Raw genomic sequence first — 20,203 nt, 5'->3', positions numbered from 1 at the left:
TAAAACCATTTTATATCTTATTTTGCTTTATTTGTACAATGCTAAACGCCAAGTGTTTCGTTTAGATTATATTATTATGCAAGTTACTACATTCATAGAGTTTTAAATAATTTCTATATCTTATTCTTAATTATTCTACAATTTAATCTTAAGAGTATCACTATAATTATTTACGTTATACAAAGACATTGAATTACAAACCAACTTCATAATTTTAGTACAACATGCGATAGTTATTAAAACAAAAAATCTCATTAAATCTGTTTTCATTTAATTTCAATCATTTATAACCACCGCAACAAAAAATGTTTAGAATATTCCAAAGCATCTAAAAAATTATCTAATACCCTATCATTTTATAAAAATCCTGTTTTTTTATTTCAAGGGAATAATGTCTAGACATTTAAAAAAAAAATAATAATTAAGTCTAAAAAAGAAATAAGGTTTGAGAGCAGTTTTCCAAAGAATTGCTTGTATACAACAGGTAGACAGATTTTAACATAATTCACTGATTTTGTCTGATAGCGCAAACCGCTCAACACTCTTAAGCGCATACCCTTTTAAAAATTTAAAAAAAATGTAATCACTGATAGTACTATGATATTAAATTTGTCTATAAGCTAAAAAAAACCAGAGCATATTTTCACTGATGAATTTCATATAAATTAAAGTAATAATACATGCAATTTATAATTTTCATAATATTAGCTAANTTAAATTTTTCTATAAGCTAAAAAATACCAGAGCATATTTTCACTGATGAATTTCATATAAATTAAAGTAATAATACATGCAATTTATAATTTTCATAATATTAGCTAATATTTTATTCATAACAAATTAATTACATAATTGTACACAATTACTTCAGTTCATTTATCTCCAAAAATTAAAGTAGTTTTTTTGTAATTTGAACTTAATAATAATCCATAAAATTATATAGTGGGTTCATAATTACTTATGGAATTTGAATGCTAAGTCTGTGTGTAAACATTTTTTCAATCGATTGCACAATAATTGGCAATCTAACAATATTTATTTTCCGATTGTGTTAAAATAGTACCTTTCAAGTTTCTTTTAATAATTTTTTCTTCTGAATACTAAAAGTACTACATATTTTTTGGTATTATTTTTGACAAGTTTGTAATGAATTCCTCTTTAGAATTTATTATGTCAAATTAATTTTAATAAAACGTCTTTACTACTACCAACTAATTTTTAAAATTCTAAATAATTTTCACTGCTTAAAATTATTTCATTAATTAATTATATTACGATTATCATAACAAGAAAACTTTTAGATATTTCCTATTCATTGACTATAAATTCATAACTATGTGTTAATCAAAAAAAGTTATAGAAATATGTTAATTTGATTTATGATAAAAATATTAACAGAATTACATTTAGAAGTCTGAATAATGAGTTAAAATGGACACACTCTTGAAAATGTGTTTAAATTTTCACAAATATTTATTGGAAGTTTTTAATGCATAAATGTAAGGGAAAACTTTGATAATTAGTTATAAAAGTAATATATTTGTGCATAAATTTTCGATACTTTATGTTAAAATTACACTAGTTGTGTGTAAATCTAACGTGTATATAAAAAATATCATGCTGACGTATGGGAAGTTTTGGATTATTTCTTACAAGAGTCAAAAGAGCACAAAAACTATTAGTAATTACTTTTTAATATCATACAACCAAAGTAAAATATTATATTATTCTTATATTTACTATTTAAAAATGCATATTTTAGAGCAAAATTTTGAAGTCATAGTATGTTTGATTTTGTCAATGTCAATTTTAAAAGTTAATGAGAATATACCACTTAAAAAAGTTTAACTTTAATTTGCTTATGAAATTTGTCGTGGTACAAAATTTGAGTATACTTTTGGTCATAATTGTAAAATCGTCGCATGTTTGAAAATTGCAGACCTTTTTGCAATGATTTCCAGTTTAAGGATGACGTGCACAATATTTATTCTCTATTTATTATCAACAATTTATCGCAAGTATTTTATTTATGTTCAAAAAATAATGTACTTGCATACTATTCTAAATTTACTAAGATAGTTTGTATAGTTTCAAACAGTTGTTGTTGAAGTTTAATTTTTAGATATTCCGTAAAACAAAAAAATTGGTAATAAAAATGTTGTACTGTTTGATTAGCATAATACAAGTAGTTAGTACAATACATATAATCTGTAAAATTGATCGGAGACAATAATTGTCAAAATTAATTAGTGTCCGTTTACCTATACACCAATGAACTAATTTTGTTATTCTCAGATTATGTAAACTTTATACTAAAATAAAATTGGAATCATAATAAAATTTACTTGTTACATTTATTTATAATATTTGAAAATTTAATAGATTAATAGACTAAAAAATCTGGCTTATACTCTGCTAATATATACAAAATGTAAGACTAATACTTAATATTAGAAGAAAAAAAATTAAAAAATTTTCTTTTCAATTAATTTCTTGGAAAAATAGTGCAATGTAAAAAAATTATAAAAAAAATTGATTTATTCCTTTTTTTTCTAGTTTTATTATAAAACATAATATTCATCATAAATATAACTTTAATTATTAAAACTGAGAACCTGAAATTTATAAGGATTAAATCATCAGTGTAATAGTGAAATTACATTCTTTTTAATTAACAAATCTGTTATCTGTATTTCTGTTGATAATACAATTATCTAGGGTAGAAATTATTTAATAATTAAAAAAACTAGTCCATGTCAACTGAATACTTTCAACGATATTTATAATTAACTTGCAATAAAACATTTTTATTTTCTTTTTAAACTAGGATAGAATGAATGACTATAGATAAAATACAAAAAAAATTGCATTACATAGACGATTCAATGTCAAACCAACTAATATATGCTGATCTAAATATACCTAATGTAAACGGAATGAGGAAAAACACTTTAAGTTTACTGGATAACTAGATCACCTCGTGTTAAGCCCCTTGGTTTATGCAATTAATAATAAAAATATTTAACAAATAATATGTGGTTTAACTTTACTTAAGAACAAATTTTTATCTAATTATGTATTTTATCCAATCACCGACTATTCATTCTAGTCGTGAAATTGTTATGTTGTTCTATTTTATAAATGTGTATTACATGAATTATTTATTATTTATACAACGAGAAAATATATTTAAAAAAATGAATTCTATATTAAACTAACGAACATGTTAATAAAATTATAAGAAAATATAGTTCATATACATAAAAATTAGTATATTTTTTCGTCTATAATATGTTGATCTTTTAGATTTAATAAATATTTACCTATTATTATTGTTTTAAATAATTTTGATTTTTTTAGCTTTTGCTTAAATCATCAATGGACTTAAAAACGCCATACTCGAAAAAATTACTTTATAATCACTATTAGACACTTATTTTTTGATTGTCAATTCGAGGGAGACCTATCTTTAGTTTGTTTTTTTATAATTAAATCCGTAACTTATTGTAAATTATAAATGTATTCAGAGAATGATGAAGGATAATTGAACATGAGCGCATTCACATACTAAATTAATTAAAAGATATCATTTTCATGCTCAAAAATAGACAAGAAATTTAAGACTTTAAATTTATTTTAACTTCCAGAAAAATTATTTGAATTATATATAGCTTTGGGCTATTCACACTTATAATCTTATTATCTCAGGATTCATAATTTCATTTGAAAATATTATAGTTGTTTTATAGTAGGTATTGTAGTTAAAAGGATTACAATATTATATTATGTTTTAATTTCAAATAATAAAACATTATTCTTAGATTAGATTTAGATTATAAAGTCATACAACGATTTTGAACTTATAAAAATATTAACTTGGTATTTAGGTTCAAAGATCTTAAATCTTTGTATTTTCAAGATATATTTGAATGAATTATAATACGGAAGAACCATTAGATACATATTAACATACCTGAAATTAAAAACAAAAATGATCATTCAAACTACCTGGTCTTTTAAATATTTTAAACTGATTTTTTTTTTTAAATCTCATTTTTTACTTTTGATATCATTAAATTTAAGCTTTCAAAATTGTTACTAATATTTCATGTTTCACGGAAAGAATATTTTTTTAGGAACATTTTTATATGTATCTATGGTTTTAGCTGCATGCTAATATTTTGGGCACGTTACGTAGTTCACCTTTATTCTTAAAGTATTAGTATTTTGATGTAGTAAACACATTCATAGAAATGAATTTAAAGATAATTTTTTTGTGTTAATATAATTTTTACTTTGTCTCTAAACACTACCAATATTTCTGAAATTTTGATCTCAAATTTGTGTAAATAAAGCTTAAAAAGTGTAAAATTTCAATTCGTAAAACTTATATAAAAATATTCTTATAAAAAAAATTCGTTATTTTAACTAAAATAAAAATAGTTATAGAGAGAGTGTAAAATCAGCAATTTACTAGTATAAAAACTACTCTGAAAGTTTAAATTTCTATAGCATAATTGGAAAAATAATTTAAAATAATTTAAAATAACAAATCAGTTGTATTTTTAGACTCAGTTTTTTAACTGTAATATATTTATATTTATACATAGATATATAGATTATTTTTAAATTGTAGTGCAAAACTTATAACAAATTATATACCTTCAAAACTAGTCTTGAGAGCATATGAGTATCGACCCCGACACGGTTAAATACTATATAATGAACTATACAAAAGTTTAATTACCAATATTTTCTTATATACTAAAATTAAAGAAACAAATAATTTTAATATTTTAAACAAAATTAATAAAGAGCAAAACATTTAAATAAAAATACAGGTAAATATATTATTTCTACATTTTAATTATAACATAAAATTTAATTTAAGTTATTTATTGGTGAATTTATATATATGTGTATATATATATCGTTATTATCTTTTTATAATAAATTAAGCAAGATTATTATTCATTTTTTAACATTGATGCAATGGTATATAATTATTAGAAATAGAAATGTAATCTCCTTACTTCGATTTATTCTTGTTCACCTTTTACAAAATCTTAATAAAAATAAAGTTCATTTACCAATTTGACACATACGCTTTAGTGATTTCTATGCATGTGTTTATAAATAATTTACTATTACATAATAAATTAAGACATAAGGCAAATAAAAGGATATACTCTATCTTTTCCTAGTAGTCAATTTTTTATACATATACTCATTATATATATATTAAAATGCTCATAACTCAATGAGTACTTTCCTAACATTGTTATCGACCTATAAATATTTTTTATAAGAAATGGGCTAATAATAGCAATATTGAAAATTTAAAAATATCATATTTATTCATTTTTTACTAAAAATTAAAAATAAGCTTTAAAACTAGTCTAAAATGACAATAATTATTTTTAAAATAATTTCATCAAAATTGATAACTGTATCAAAAGTTATAACAATTAGTCAGTTAGGTCTGAGACATTCTGTACAATTTTTAGTATAGATTATAAATTTTAGCAAGATTCCACAAGACACAAGATTATTAATTCGACAGAAATTAATTAATCCATAAATAAATTACTGTAAGACTATCTAATATAATAATTGTTTATGTTACAATTAATTATTTTATTTATCTCTAAATACAATAATTGAATAATTATTCTATAAACAAATTAATTTAATAAATATTTTCTAAAACTATAATTATTTCGAGCACGTGTTCAAAATAAATTTATTATTTGATAACTCATTGAATGATAAAATAATGTACAGCATTTGAAGAATTTGATTCAAAAACAGATAGCTCCAAATTTTCGAGTCCAAAGCTTATGGTCTATAACGAACAAAAATTAAAATTATCAAAGTAATAAAGAATATTTTTAAGCTGTTTACCAGATTTTTATGAATTAAAGAATACCATTAAGAAAATATTATCTAGTTAAAATACCCCAAAATATAATCAACATATTTTTTTCCGAAAAATTTTTCTACTGTTCTGTATCATTAATGTTCAAGAGACATTGAAAAACAAGTCAAGACGCTTTAACGCTCCTAAGATTTTTACAATATTTCTTATAAAAAGAAAAACTATAACTCTACAAAAAAAAAGATTGTGATTACAATAAAGACTTTACTCCAACCAACTACAATTTTACAAAACCCAACATAGTGGGGTCGTGACAGAGTGGGGACGTAGCAATGTTGGGACAAGTATTGATGATATGTGACAGTTATTAACATCACTATCATAAAAAATGCTTTAATGCGAATATGTTAAATTTAACAATAATTCGTATACTTGAAATTTTAAAATTTCTATGTTTTTTAATTTAACTCAAATAAATATTATTGTTAAATTATTTGATTAAAATAAAATAAAATATATTTTTTGAAAAAAATGTGATATTTTTTAATTTTTTTTGTTAATTTTTTACAGTAAATAGTCGCGTGAGACATTTTTTTAAAAATATTGTTATACATTTCAAAAGCTTTAGTTTGATATAAGTTTAAAGAATGCAGTCGATGTGGAACATTTCCAATTATTGAGTTGCATAAATTTTTTTTTACATACGTGGGTGTAAACTATTTAAACTTTTCCTGTACTTAGGTTTTTCGTTTGATTTTTATAAAAAAAAAGAAAGTTTCTCATATTTAGTATACGCTAATAAAATTTAATTAGGATTATTTTTTTTTTTAAGTTATAACATATTTAGAATGCAGTTTTTTTTTTTATCTTAATTTTATGGCAGAGTAATTTTGAGATATTTTTCTAAATAACTAAAATTGAGGGTATTTTTCCTAATTTTCGCAACAGTAAGTTAACTTATATTAAAATCGAGTTCTTTGATTGTAATGATTATTAAAGCAGTCTAGTGAAAGCTGAGAGTTTTCATAGACAAACATAAAAAAATTAATATGTTCTCTACTTCGCAACGAAGCAAAAAAAGTGTTTGCATTTTCAGACACGTGCATTGGAAGTTTTTAACGCATATAATGGGAATATAATATAAATTTGAATAAGTAGTGATAAAAAAGATATATTTGTGCACTAATTGTCGATATATTATGTCAAAATACATTATTTGTGTGTAAAATTAACGTATATTTTAAAAATATCATACTGACGTATGGGAATTTTCGGATCATTTCTTACAGTGTAATACTTTAGATAGCTAATGTTTTTATAATTTCGGCAATGTCAATTTTTTTTTCACTTGATTTACATTTCTATTTTTGGCCCATCGAAACACTTATTAAGACAATATAATTTTCTTAGTACTCAATACAAATGGATATCATGTAATAGCTAATTAATGAATTACTTACGCCACAAATCACAAATTCAAAAATTTCGACACAGGCGCTCAACGAATATTTACTAATTATGTAAAGGCATCATAATATTTAAAGCCGGGAGCATTATACTTAGACACTAACTACTATTTTTAGCCTCGTGGCATACTACAAAGAGTCAAATATATGATTCTAGTATGAAATAGCCTCTAAAAATGTTTACAGGGATCACTGGTGTCAGTCGTTGTTTATTTAGAGAATGTTTAGTGTCTCCATTTAACTGAGCACAAGATAATTCTTAAAATTCTATTTTTATGTACATAGTTAGTTTAAGTATAATCAATGTATGGTTAAATAGTAATTAAACCATAAAAAGCGTTAAGAGAGCTAAAGATATTTTTTTTTAATAATATCTTTTGAGAATACTATTTATTAAAGCTTTATCTATATTGGTATGCACTTTTGAAAACTTAACTAAAAAGATCGTTATACCTTTTGTTCTGATAAAATTTCTATAAAATTAATTTTTACTAACAGTTAATCCGTTATTTCATTTTTTTCGTAAGACAATCAGGAGGATGTTACTTATATCTTCTATTTATATCACAAATAATCGATAAACTGTTCTAAACGAGTACTTTTTCAAGTTAAAGGCATTTAAATAATTAGAGCGGGCAAATGCTACTGGTGGGAACAGTTTGTTTCACTACTGTCTATTGTTTTAGATGTGTCGCACAGGTCTAGTACCCTATTCTATTATTTAGGTGTTTATAACTTTAAAAATTCTAAATTGAAACTGAAGTTCATCCAAAAGAGTTGAATCACTACAAAATGTTTAACGAGCCATTAAAAAAAATATACAGAGTGTTCAATATTTAAGGAAATATGTCAACTGTTATAAACAATGAGAACAATAAAAACCTGTTTCCATACTTATCGAACATACTATTTAATGAACAATTTAAAAAAATAATTATTATCCACCAATAAAATTTAATGAACCCTGAAATTAATAAAGTTATATTCATACTCGATAACGATGGCTTAAGTATTGAAAATAGATAGTAATAAATAAAAATATATAATATAGAGATCAAGACAAATTGTTATTTCTTTATAAGATCAAAATATTGTAAAAATTCCCATAAGAACTGTTATGGTGATCTAAAAAGTTATATGCGTCAAGATCAGATTTCAAAATTTAACATTAAAGATGTTATTTATAATTTCAGATTACAATTTAAGATCGACCAATTACTATGTAAACATAAATAAATAAATTTAGCAGTTATTTAAAAAAACGAATTCTTACAAAAATATATCCATTTATAAAAAATCATTTTGAATGTTTGATAACCTGTTTTATAGAAGCACCACCACTATGTTTTAATATTTTTTCGAAATAAATGAACTCTTGATTCAACAAATTATAATAACGCGCTTCTACCTTTACATATTCTCTTAATGAGCGATTAAATTCACACAATACTTAACTTATCGAAATTTAACCGTAATTTCTGTTTAGAGCCATTATATCTAAAACAATTAAATCAAATTTTATAATATTGGAATACATTTTTTCGGATAATTTTTTTAAACGCTATAAAATTAACATAATAATTATAAGACTGATTTTTTCAGTACAATTTTAACATTTAAAGAAGCTGAAATTCAAATCATAACTTAGTGAATAATTTAAGAATATTAAATTTATTTAATATATGCGTTTTATAAATAGAATTGTTTTATTTTACGTTTTATTGTAAGTCATTAAATTTAAATATCTTTAATTTAGTTGTATACGTCATGTAACCTTAACTCATCAATAAATAACAAATATTTCGAGAGGAAAAATTCACTTAAAACAGGTTATCCAAATTACAATTATGTTTGTGAAATAATTTACCTATTCCTGGAATAATTATTCATCTTATAACAATAAAAGCCTACCCTTTAAAAAAAAAAAAAACATATAATTCCTATCTATTTATTATTATTTTTTTTAATAATATTACCATAATAACTTGTTTTGAGTAACATCGTATGTTTTGTAAATTATAGAAATTTAAGATAATTTTATTACAAAAGTCACTATCGGAGCTTATTTTACATTTCGAGTCATAAAATCAGGAACTCAAATTGGCAAAGTGATTATTTTAACATTGAAGATATCACGACTCTATAGATTTATTGAAAAACGATAATTAAATACAAGTATTTTCCGTATTTGAAACTCCGCGTATCTAATTAACATCAGACGAATAGCCAATATGGTTACGATAGTTAAACACCGGCGAAAATCCAGTTTCGCTGACCGGCTAATCAACATTTTGAAAAAAAATTAATCTCTAGTTACTGTACTAAACCTAAGTATAGGGTAAACACCTGTTGAGCACTTGGCGATCATTCCAACGTAATAATTATTGTACCGTACAATTTGTAATGTGGACGATTCCCTTTTGAGTAATGGGCAACCGTGGCGTCCGAATCGCCTACAGCTAATGTGCGGCGGCGGCGGCGGCGGTAGCAAACACGATCTACCAGAACGTACCTATTGTCTACGCTCGTACACCTGTACGACGTGTGCGTTGCGCGTGTGTCGGTGCATCGCGATCGGCGTTAACGGCCGCCGACGTGAAAATGTAGTTGCCGCACGACACATAAGGTTATCAGCATCGCAACCGCAAACCGGAGGGGTGTCCGCCGCGGCAGCAGTGAAGCGGGGGAAACCGCGGCGCCGTTCGGTAGGGGGGAGACCTGTGGAAATCCCCATCGGGTCGCCACTTTGAATGGTTGGGGTGGCCCCCGGGCCCGCGTTCGCGTCGGACCGCCGTACCCACTCGGGGTGGCTGGAGGGGGCAAGCGTGGCGCGGCCGACGGTCCCTTTATATAAAGAGACCGAAGCCGGTACGGGGTTGTCTTTTCATTCGCATCCGAGTGCACGTGTGACGCGTGTTCAGCCGCCGGTCGACGTAAACATACTTGTAATTGTTTCGGGTTCTCCGCCGTCCATAGCGACAAATAGAGGATAAACTTTAATTTTCCGATTTTCCGTTTGAAAGTCTGAGAAGTCCTACATTCGAATAGACACTGTGCTATTCGATTTCTGTTGTCGATTTCGGGAGAAAACATAGTAGACGCTGATCTATTTTATCTCTCGCCGGGAAGAGATACAACCACTAAAAACGAAACTAGACAAGTTGTCGACCTGCGCCAGCGGAAGAGAAGCATTTTAATCTCGACGTTTTCACGTTTAACTCGCGCCAACCGCATTATTTCCTGGTCGCCCAGTCCTTGCCGGATTTACACTGGAGTTTGGAGCGTACGGAGTGCTGTTGTACAGTCTTGGACGAAAACAAACCAACGTCGAGAAAACACCAGAAATAAACATGGCCTTAGCAGCAGCCCAAAAGAGCCGAGAGATGTTCGCCATCAAGAAGTCGTACAGCATCGAGGTAAACGTTTACGTTAGGGTGTACTTTTAGACAAAAAAATTCGTTTTTAATTAAATCGACTGACAACACACCAGACACAATGAGAACACGAAAAACCCGCGGTATAATTTATTCGGTTGACTGGGTAATGCGGGAAACGCACTGAAAAAGAATCTTGTGAGATATAGGTAATTAACAAAGTGACAAAAGATTCAACCGGTTTGTACGAGTAGTTTAATATGGACCTTGATAATCGTATTTAAATTAGTCCAGAACTTGATAGTTGTCCGCGTACAGTAAATACTTTAATGTTCTCGTATTAGGTAACGAATAATAATAATAATAAAAACAAGTAGTCTCATATACAACGACGTAGTTTGGTAAAACAGCTTCCGTACTAAATTCTTTTGAGCACGTGCAATTTTTTTTCAGTCCGTCCGTGTGGGTGCATATTTTTGTAAGACGGCGTTCTGTGTATGCAATCGGCATAACTCGTTTACTTTATACGTTTTCAAATATGTTGTCGTTTTCGTGGAAAACGTTGAGACATAGGTCAGTATTGTTTTATGACTTTTTCAGCATTCCAAGAAGACGTTATTTGTATAGTTTTGTGTTCTAATTTTTAATATGCCGTACGCGTGTTTTTGAAGGTTTTTCAACGTCTAATGATATGAATTTTTAAGTGTACATTATAACCGTCAAAAATATTTCGTTACGTTCTCCGAGCTTACTTAATTAACCTCTCGTTTTCAGCCTTGCTCGCCCTTACTCGTTAGCGTTGATGGTTTAGCCAGCGTGCCCGTTTAAATCAATTAGTCGAAATAAAATAATCGACATTTAATAATTGTATACTTTGCGCCGCGCCGCCATTCCGAATGAATTGTCTTACCGACTTGGCGCATAGTAAAAATCGTTCTACGCAGTTGCCGCTGACAACTGTTGCCCTTTGAATAGTGTCTTATGAACATTTTGTTTTCGACTACAATGGTCATCCATTTTGGTTTTTAAGGCGGACGGTGGTTTTGTTGTTATTATTATTTGTAACACATATTATTATTGTTGTTAAGTAGGACATAACACCAGGTATATTACAACATTTTCGTCCAAATATTAAATTATGAACGTGACCAATAGGGCCATCATGCGCGCACAATATTTTCACTTCCGCCGCCCGCCAATTAATCGGCCGTGCATAATTATTGACTCGATATTACACCGAACACTTTCATTTTTCAATCGAACGCGGCCCATGAACAAGTTTATCAAATGCCCGTTTTTTAAACAACGCCGATTAATATATTTTTTTGCCGTTCAATTGTTATTTATTTAAATCCCTCAAACTGCGTGCACGCTTTTTGTGCACCACACAAATCCGGTGGTGTATAAGAACAATAACACAGCGGCGGCGGCGTCCTTCCGAAAAAAATAGCATCGGATCATTAACGGGAAGCCCTTGTTACTCGTATTCGCCTATACGATTATACTCCGTGAGCTAGGTCAAGGCAAACCGGATAGTCTAATAATAATAATAATGATATTAGATAGGCAGAGTAAAATAAATATATATATATACACACACCATCGACGTTGGAAAGCGAATACGTCGATGACTCAAGTGAACGAATGGCAGAAAAAATCATTAAAACAAACACAGCCGTGCATTTCGACTTGTTGTCAGTTTTAACTTTTTTTGCATTTATATATATTTTATTGTGTTATCTATATGAGCGCATGACTACACGGCGGTGTCCGTCATTGACCTAAAATGTTCCATGATATTCCACTCCTGTTATTTTCAAAAAAGTTGTGTAGTTCCAAGGGCGCGAACGACTGATCGGTGAAAATCCAAGAGTAGAATAAATGCACAAGTGCCGAGGCCAATAGTTGGCCTTTAGCGCCGGTGCTTTGACGACTTTTACCGAATGAGTAAGTAATCTGGAAACGAGATTAACGTCAACAACCATAAAAATCGTGATGGGGGTGGGGCGGCTGAGCTAGTGCGTCACAGTCGAAAACCCGGGAACGAAAACCGTACCAAAGCTCACATTATTCAAGTTTTGAGCGCGAAAAAAGATCTGACCAAAGTGTTATTCGCACGTACCGCGTATGTTAAGCCGCGTGAAATGACGTGCATCAAGAATAATAATTTTGTCCGGATTTTCCTTTCACGGTCACACATTCTATTTTGGTCGCTCCGTGTTTATACGATTTTTGATGCGCTCCATTACACATGACCGCGTGCAGAAACGGCGCGCAATAAAAATAAGACTCCATTAATATTTTTCCATTGCGGCAAGCAGGAGAAAATATACAATCACCTTACGTTATATGTATACATTTGTGAACAATATCAAACTTTTTTACCATCCGACCTCAACTGCTGCACGGACGCGGGTAAACAACGCCGTCCGTCTGTTGCGTTCTCCGTCTATTCCTAGTTTTTGACACGGTTTTCAAATTAAAATCCGACGTCTAGTAGGTGATTACTATTAATCCACGTCATCAAATAATGTCAGCTTTATGTTACGCCACCCCGTGTGCGTATACGCTATTGTTTGCTTTTGTTCGTTGTGTTGATTGCGATTTTCATACGGTTTTTTTGCCAAATTTTTTTTTTTTCGCCTTCATTATTTCGTTTTCTATCGCACTCGTAGAACAACGCCGGTATGCATTGAAAACTTACATTGAGAAGCTCTCAAGGTAACGTCCGAACGCAAAACAAATGCGACGGTTACAATATTACCCAACAAATGCACCGAAATAAAACAAAAAAAAATAAATAATTATGTCTGACTTACAATTACAAACAGTCGACAAAAATCACTTTAACGAGAATACTAATTAACGCAATGAATTATTCGTTGCCGTCATTGTCAAAACACTAGTCGCTGTCGCGCGTCTTCGGTAACTTGCCGGTTTTCCGTTGTCAGTAGGTGAATAATTATCGTGTGATTTCAGAACGGATATCCAGCAAGAAGACGTTCTCTCGTGGACGACGCCAGATTCGAGACACTGGTGGTAAAACAGACCAAACAAGCCGTGCTCGAGGAAGCCAGAGAATTAGCAGACGGTAAGCGTCCCTGATTTACAGCGTACATTAATATCGTGTAAAAATGTCAACGACTAACCCGAACGCAAAGGTGGTGGGGCACGTGTGAAAATAATCTTACTAACCGGCAATGGGAAGGGATGTACTTGCATTGGCGTTACAACGGATTTCGGAAGGGAACCGTGTGATTGTTGACGCCAAAACAACTCCGGATGCGTATCCGATTTCCGGGTGACACCGCGCGCGAGCGGACGGCCGCGGTAGTGGACTTCCTTGGCGGTCGCCGGTTGTGACCGTTATCAAGACCAACGTCTTAATAAATTAGAATCAGTGGTTTGCAAACGGATAGCTCGGCCAAGCCGGACACCGGTTATGCAACGGTACTCGTTTCCAAACCATTAATGAAATTCAATAAACAATTATCATGGCAATAGTGATAACTGTCAACAAAAAAAAAAAAAAAAAAAAAAAAAAANAAAAAAAAAAAAAAAAAAAAAAATCAACTTTGAGACATACGAATGTAAAAAAAAAAAATTGTTGTTGACATTGTTGAAGGGTCACGTATGTCGTGTCTTCATATTAGAAACAAGTCGAAATCCACATCATTACACCGTTGGCACGCGAATCTGTTTAAATCGGATGTCCGACAACTCGGCTGGTGTTCGTTCCCGTCATCGTTTGATTAATCTTCTTTAATTTGTTTTTTTATTTTTTTTTTTATTTGTTTCTCCGTTTTAATCACCTTACTTCTAACACCGGTAATAAACGCCGCGGTTACCGATGCTATACGTACCCAACGACAAAATGGCTACTGTATGTTGCTTATGGTTATTGGACGCTTCTTTAGCGACCGACGCGGCCGTAACGCATTTTGCCAGCCAACTGCAGCGACAACATCAAGCCCAAAGTAAGTGCGCTGTTGTAATGACACATTGTTCGTGTGATTGATTTTGTTTTTTTTTTTTTAATCCAACTGATTGTTTGTGAACCGTCGAAGTGATATTAGTTATTTATTAATTTACACGCGGCACGGTTTTATTTAAAATATACATTTTTTTTATTTTCATCCGTCAATAACACGTCACCCAAAACAATAAGCGGTCTCTAACTACTTCTCGCCTCATCGAACTCTTATATAACTATTTATTCATTTATTGTACGTTATGCAATATCATAATAATGACAATACAAAATCGTGTAATATAATGATGCGAAAAACCTGTTAATGCGTTTCTATATGTCTTGTTGTTATAATTTATAACCTTCGAATTTGAAACTATAACAAAAAAAAAAAAAAAAAATTAAATAATACAGCTTCCGCGTTATTTATGCATTTTGCGCTAAAAAGTCAAAGTAATAAAAGAATAATAATATTAATAAATTTTCTCGGACAATTTTTATTATAATTTAAACGAAATACATATAAAAATACTCAAGCCCAAATTAGTTATTTGCTTTTTTTAGTTTTTTTGGATGAGCTTTTTTTGCATGCGGCTGCATTTTGTCTTTATTATTATTTTTTACATTGTTATTTTATTTCATTAGTCAATCCTTTGGAATACGAAGATCAAGGTTTCGAATCCGAAGAAAAACTCAACGAACAAGGTAACCGTTTTGAGTTTGCACATTTATTTTTAATTTTTTCATTTTGTTTTGAGTTTACTTATTATTTTTGTTTTGCTTTTTTTTTTATTTAATAGAATCATTTACCGAAGAATTGTCGGAATTGTCGTCTGACAATTATGATTCAGGTAAATATTTTTATTGAACATAATTTTATATGTAGTATAATTTTTTAAGAATATCGACTTGTTAAATATGTAATTTATTCTTAAGAAAAAATTTATTGTGCTTATTATTTTTTTTTATAACAGTCTTTGTAATTATTACTTTTTTGCTCGAGTAATCGATTTTATACTAACTATATATTTTGATTTAAAAAATTTCTACTATCAAACAAAATCGTGAATCTTTTTATCCTCTTTTATCTTTTATATCACAAAAGGGGCGTCCCAAAGAAATAAGTACTGATTATTCACAGACGGCTGACTAGCTAAAGTGCCGGAACACCACTTTGGTTGTGAGGAAATTGCGTAGTCCGTTCGTCTCTTTGCCTGCTCTTACAGTATTAAGGGAACCTATTATAACATTTCCGTCATGAGTGTGCTTTTAATTACACCCCTCTGGTTGCATGTTTTACACAGATGCTGGACTTACAGAAGAGGAAGTATTGTTGGAAAAAGCTACCGGCCATGACAAGGACGCAGAAAATGCAGTACAGAAATCAACTTTGGTTTTACGCCTTCGCGAAGACATCGACAGCTGCTTTGCACGATTACTTAACATCATTCACGTGAGTAAAATCATAATTTATCGATAAAACATCATTTTTTTTTTACACATTTTCAATGGTTCGTTATTTTTTCAATACAGTCCGGAAAAGGAAAAGTCATCCACATTGAATCAAGACCGTCCAAGGAACGAGGAGTTAAATTCGACATTTTGGTCAAAGTGGACATAACCAGGAAAAACTTGTTGGCGCTATTGAAATCGCTCAGACAAAGTTCCACATTAGCAAGTGTTACGGTTTTAGCCGAAGATAATACAAACGTCAAGGACCCGTGGTTCCCAAAACACGCCCGCGATTTGGACAACTGCAATCACTTGATGACTAAATATGAACCCGAGCTGGACATGAACCACCCCGGATTTGCCGATCAAGTTTACCGTGCCCGCAGGAAGGATATCGCCAATGTTGCTTTTGAATATAAATAGTAAGTCACTCGATGTTATTTGGAGAGATGGATTTTGTTTCTATTAAAACATTTGTTCTAAACTGTAATGGTTTTTTTTTTTTTTTTGTACAGTGGCGATTTAATTCCAAAAATTGAATACACCAAAGATGAACTTTCCACTTGGTCCGCCGTATTCAACACCGTATTGGACTTGATGCCCAAACATTTCTGCATGGAATACAGAAACGCATTCAAAATGTTGCAAGACGAAAACATCTTCACGGCCGACAAAATCCCACAATTGTACGAGATGTCCGACTTCCTAAAAAAACACACCGGCTTTACACTTCGACCAGCAGCCGGTTTGCTCACAGCCCGTGACTTCTTGGCCAGTCTTGCTTTCCGCGTGTTCCAAAGCACACAATATATTCGTCACAGCACCACACCTTTCCACACCCCCGAACCGTACGTATTTCATTTATTTTTAATTTATGTAGGTTACTTTAAATCCAAAAATGACACAAGAATAGGTAAATATTCCATCACTCTTAAAATACTAATATTGGTATGAAAAATATAAATAGCATACAACTATGACACTATTTAAAATTAGACCTATAAAAAGTTGCCGTTTAACGTCAACGAACTTATATTTACATAAACACCAACAATAAGTTTTTTATGGTTAGTTTAGATATTTATTGTTATATTTTTAACTCTAGTCAAGGACATTGGGACCTTCAGTGATGCGAGTGTTATATAATAATAATGATGGTAATCGTAAAATCATCATCGTCGCAGTTATTTGATCCTTTTGTATTTCATTCAAGAATGAAAAAAATAATTTAACCTAAAAATTAGTACGAGTAATAAATTACATGGAAAATTATTATGATGAATATTGTCATCATACGAATTTTACCAATAATTACCTAGAGATGATGTCAAGTCAACCGTGTAGTCAATTATATATATATACACGAAAATATCTAGAGGTCATGAAAAATAATAGGAAACTACGTCAATATTTTTATTTTCGACATTTAAAACTTTGCATGGTTAAAAATAGAAATTCACGAATTTAATAGTTGCTGACTTTAAAATACCGTACATATCTAATTAAATCATATTTAGATTAAGACCTAAAACTGAATTATCGACAATGCATTATATTAGAAATTATGTAAAATAACACCGTTTCAACGGTTCATCCGACAATTATCATATAGGTGGATAAACTTAATGGTTCAAGAAAATTGTGACCAAACATACTGGGCAAAAATGATTAGAATTATTGTGTATTAGCCGGGAAATTCGAATCGAGTACAAATCTTTGTGTAAGAAATAAATTGAATATTAGAGTCGACAAGCCGATTACAGTTGAGAACATTGCTGCAATTTCCGTCGGCTCTGTAATAATACTTCTATAGCTTAACTACATATGAAAAATGTGCACGTGGGAAAGAGTGGTGGTGGGTCGCCGATGAACACTTTACTCGAGCTCGCTTAAATAAAATCCATTATTATGATGAATAATGTGGCCTCGCCAGTAAGTGTAATAAAGCGAAATAGGTATCTAATAATGCGCTATATTATGATACTTTGTAGATAAATTAATTAATTTCCCTTTGCAAATAATCAAATTTTGTTATTATGTATGTACGAAAATTTCGATTGTCACAACACTAATATGTTCAATAACAATTCTATTTTTAACTACGCAATTTGTCAGTTAATTTTGCCAAGCGTCAAATCAATTATTTATCCATCATACCCGTAATGTTAATGAATATTATTATTATTGGTTTTACAGTGATTACATCCATGAAGTTCTAGGACACATGCCTTTATTAGCCGATCCAAGTTTCGCTCAGTTCTCACAGGAATTGGGCTTAGCTTCTCTGGGAGCATCTGACGAAGAAATCGAAAAACTCTCCACTGTATGTTTACCCCTGCAATAAAATATCTGACACAAAATAGTTATATGATTAATATTTTTTAGGTATATTGGTTCACAATTGAATTCGGTTTATGCAAGGAACACGGAGAAGTAAAGGCTTACGGTGCCGGACTTTTGTCTGCCTATGGTGAACTTTTGCACGCCGTTTCTGGCAAACCAGAACTCAGACCATTCGAACCATCTACCACAGCAGTTCAACCATACCAAGATCAAGAATACCAACCGATATATTTTGTTGCCGAAAGTTTTGAAGACGCCAAAGACAAATTCAGGTAATTAATGTTCTCATGGCAGTTTCAATTAACTGTTATAGAAAATTTATTGATTTTTTACTAGCTAATAAAAAAAAAAAAAAAATTTAATATATATAATTACATTATTTATTAATCAGAAAATGGGTGTCAACCATGTCACGACCATTTGAAGTACGTTATAATCCACACACCCAGAGAGCCGAAATCTTGGATTCCGTGGACCAACTTAACAATCTCATGAGTCAACTAAATTTAGAAATGCTGCATCTCAATAATGCAATGAACAAATTGAAAATGAGATCTGGATAAACAGGCTATATTCCACCGATTTCATACAATATATCAGCTATTATAATAAGCACTTAATATTACATTGAAAGTATTTCATTTCTATGTTGTAATTAATTGTTTGTTAGATTTCGTTTAAAATATTTATGCATAATATTCTTGTATGTCTTCGGCGTGTTTCTAGTCACCGGTGACGATGGAACAACTTTTTGTTTTTATTCTACCGGCAAGATCTCTCGGAAAATAATGTTTATTATTATTTATTACTTATGCTCATCATATACAACTACTACAAACGCATAGGTATCGCATACACCGTGATCCCTAGTCATGTTCCGTATGTTTTATCTGTGTATATGTCCACACTTTTTTATTGCATGACAATGTGTAAAAAAACCTTAGCAGACATTATTCCTCAAAAAAATAAAAAAAAGAAAAACTGTACTCTTCCTATAATATTGTACACTCATTCAGAAGATAATATATTGTATAGAGCACCTTAATGATAGTATTATAATATATTATATAAATATTATTTTTCTTATTTATTTCTATTTAATATATTATATGATTATAAATTTTATTAAAATTATTTCACTAATGTGTCTTAGGTATAGAATCGTAATTATTGTTTAATGTGAGAACTAAATATATGTTATTTTGACATAGTCTATAAGCTATTTTTGCAATAATAAATTACATATATGTTTTAGTTTTATTGGAGTTTTATTTTTATATTCATTTAGTTATTTAGTAACTAAAATACACGGACAGGATAATTGGTTATTTAACTGATTGTCTGCTATCGTTGGCTTGTTTAACAATCAGCCTACTTCAAAAATTAGATGTCCCAAAAAGATATTTTTCAAGGTATAATGAATAAAATGTGAAATTAGAGTCTTTTCAGATATTTTTAAGACACGCTCACGATTATATGTTGCCTAATTTTATCGTCTTTAACTTTTATGTTTTTAAGTAAAACTTTTTTTTATTTATATAAATGATCAAATACAGCAATAGAAGCTAGAGAAAAAGAATAATTTTTTTAAATTATAATAATGTTTTTAAAAGTTTTGTTGAAAAACTTATAAAAACAACATATTTTAGCTTCGATGCGAAGCTGAGAAGGTATTGGTTTTACTAAGATGTGTTTTTTTTTTTTTTTTTTTTTTTTTTCC

At 29.8% G+C, this 20,203-nt stretch overlaps 1 protein-coding gene across 2 annotated transcripts; it reads left to right on the top strand.

The window, feature by feature from the left end:
• The first annotated feature begins 10,244 nt into the window (after positions 1–10,244).
• Positions 10,245–19,743, top strand: LOC126908407 (tyrosine 3-monooxygenase). 2 transcript variants are annotated; one of them, XM_050690441.1, is made up of 11 exons: positions 10,245–10,760; positions 13,698–13,808; positions 14,623–14,695; positions 15,334–15,393; positions 15,489–15,539; positions 15,993–16,141; positions 16,222–16,562; positions 16,656–16,988; positions 18,337–18,463; positions 18,526–18,755; positions 18,875–19,743. In XM_050690441.1, the coding sequence occupies exons 1-11, from the start codon at positions 10,695–10,697 to the stop codon at positions 19,044–19,046; spliced, it is 1,713 nt and encodes a 570-aa protein (XP_050546398.1). In that variant the 5' UTR covers positions 10,245–10,694; the 3' UTR covers positions 19,047–19,743. The 2 variants fall into 2 exon arrangements, with proteins under 2 accessions (XP_050546398.1, XP_050546397.1); XM_050690440.1 differs by lacking the exon at positions 14,623–14,695 and having other exon boundaries at positions 10,248–10,760; positions 13,698–13,809.
• Positions 19,744–20,203: the final 460 nt, after the last annotated feature.

Source organism: Daktulosphaira vitifoliae, unplaced genomic scaffold (assembly GCF_025091365.1).
Source record: "Daktulosphaira vitifoliae isolate Bord-2020 unplaced genomic scaffold, ASM2509136v1 Scaffold_5, whole genome shotgun sequence".
In the NCBI taxonomy this organism is placed as follows: domain Eukaryota; kingdom Metazoa; phylum Arthropoda; class Insecta; order Hemiptera; family Phylloxeridae; genus Daktulosphaira; species Daktulosphaira vitifoliae.
This window is presented reverse-complemented; position numbering and strand designations above follow the sequence as displayed.

Excerpts from the sequence above, each read along its gene's own strand:
- LOC126908407 (XM_050690441.1), top strand. The coding sequence starts at position 10,695 with ATGGCCTTAGCAGCAGCCCAAAAGAGCCGAGAGATGTTCGCCATCAAG. Across the intron at positions 13,809-14,622 it reads AAGCCAGAGAATTAGCAGAC|GACGCTTCTTTAGCGACCGA; the intron begins GGTAAGCGTCCC and ends TTATGGTTATTG. Across the intron at positions 16,563-16,655 it reads GTTGCTTTTGAATATAAATA|TGGCGATTTAATTCCAAAAA; the intron begins GTAAGTCACTCG and ends TTTTTTGTACAG.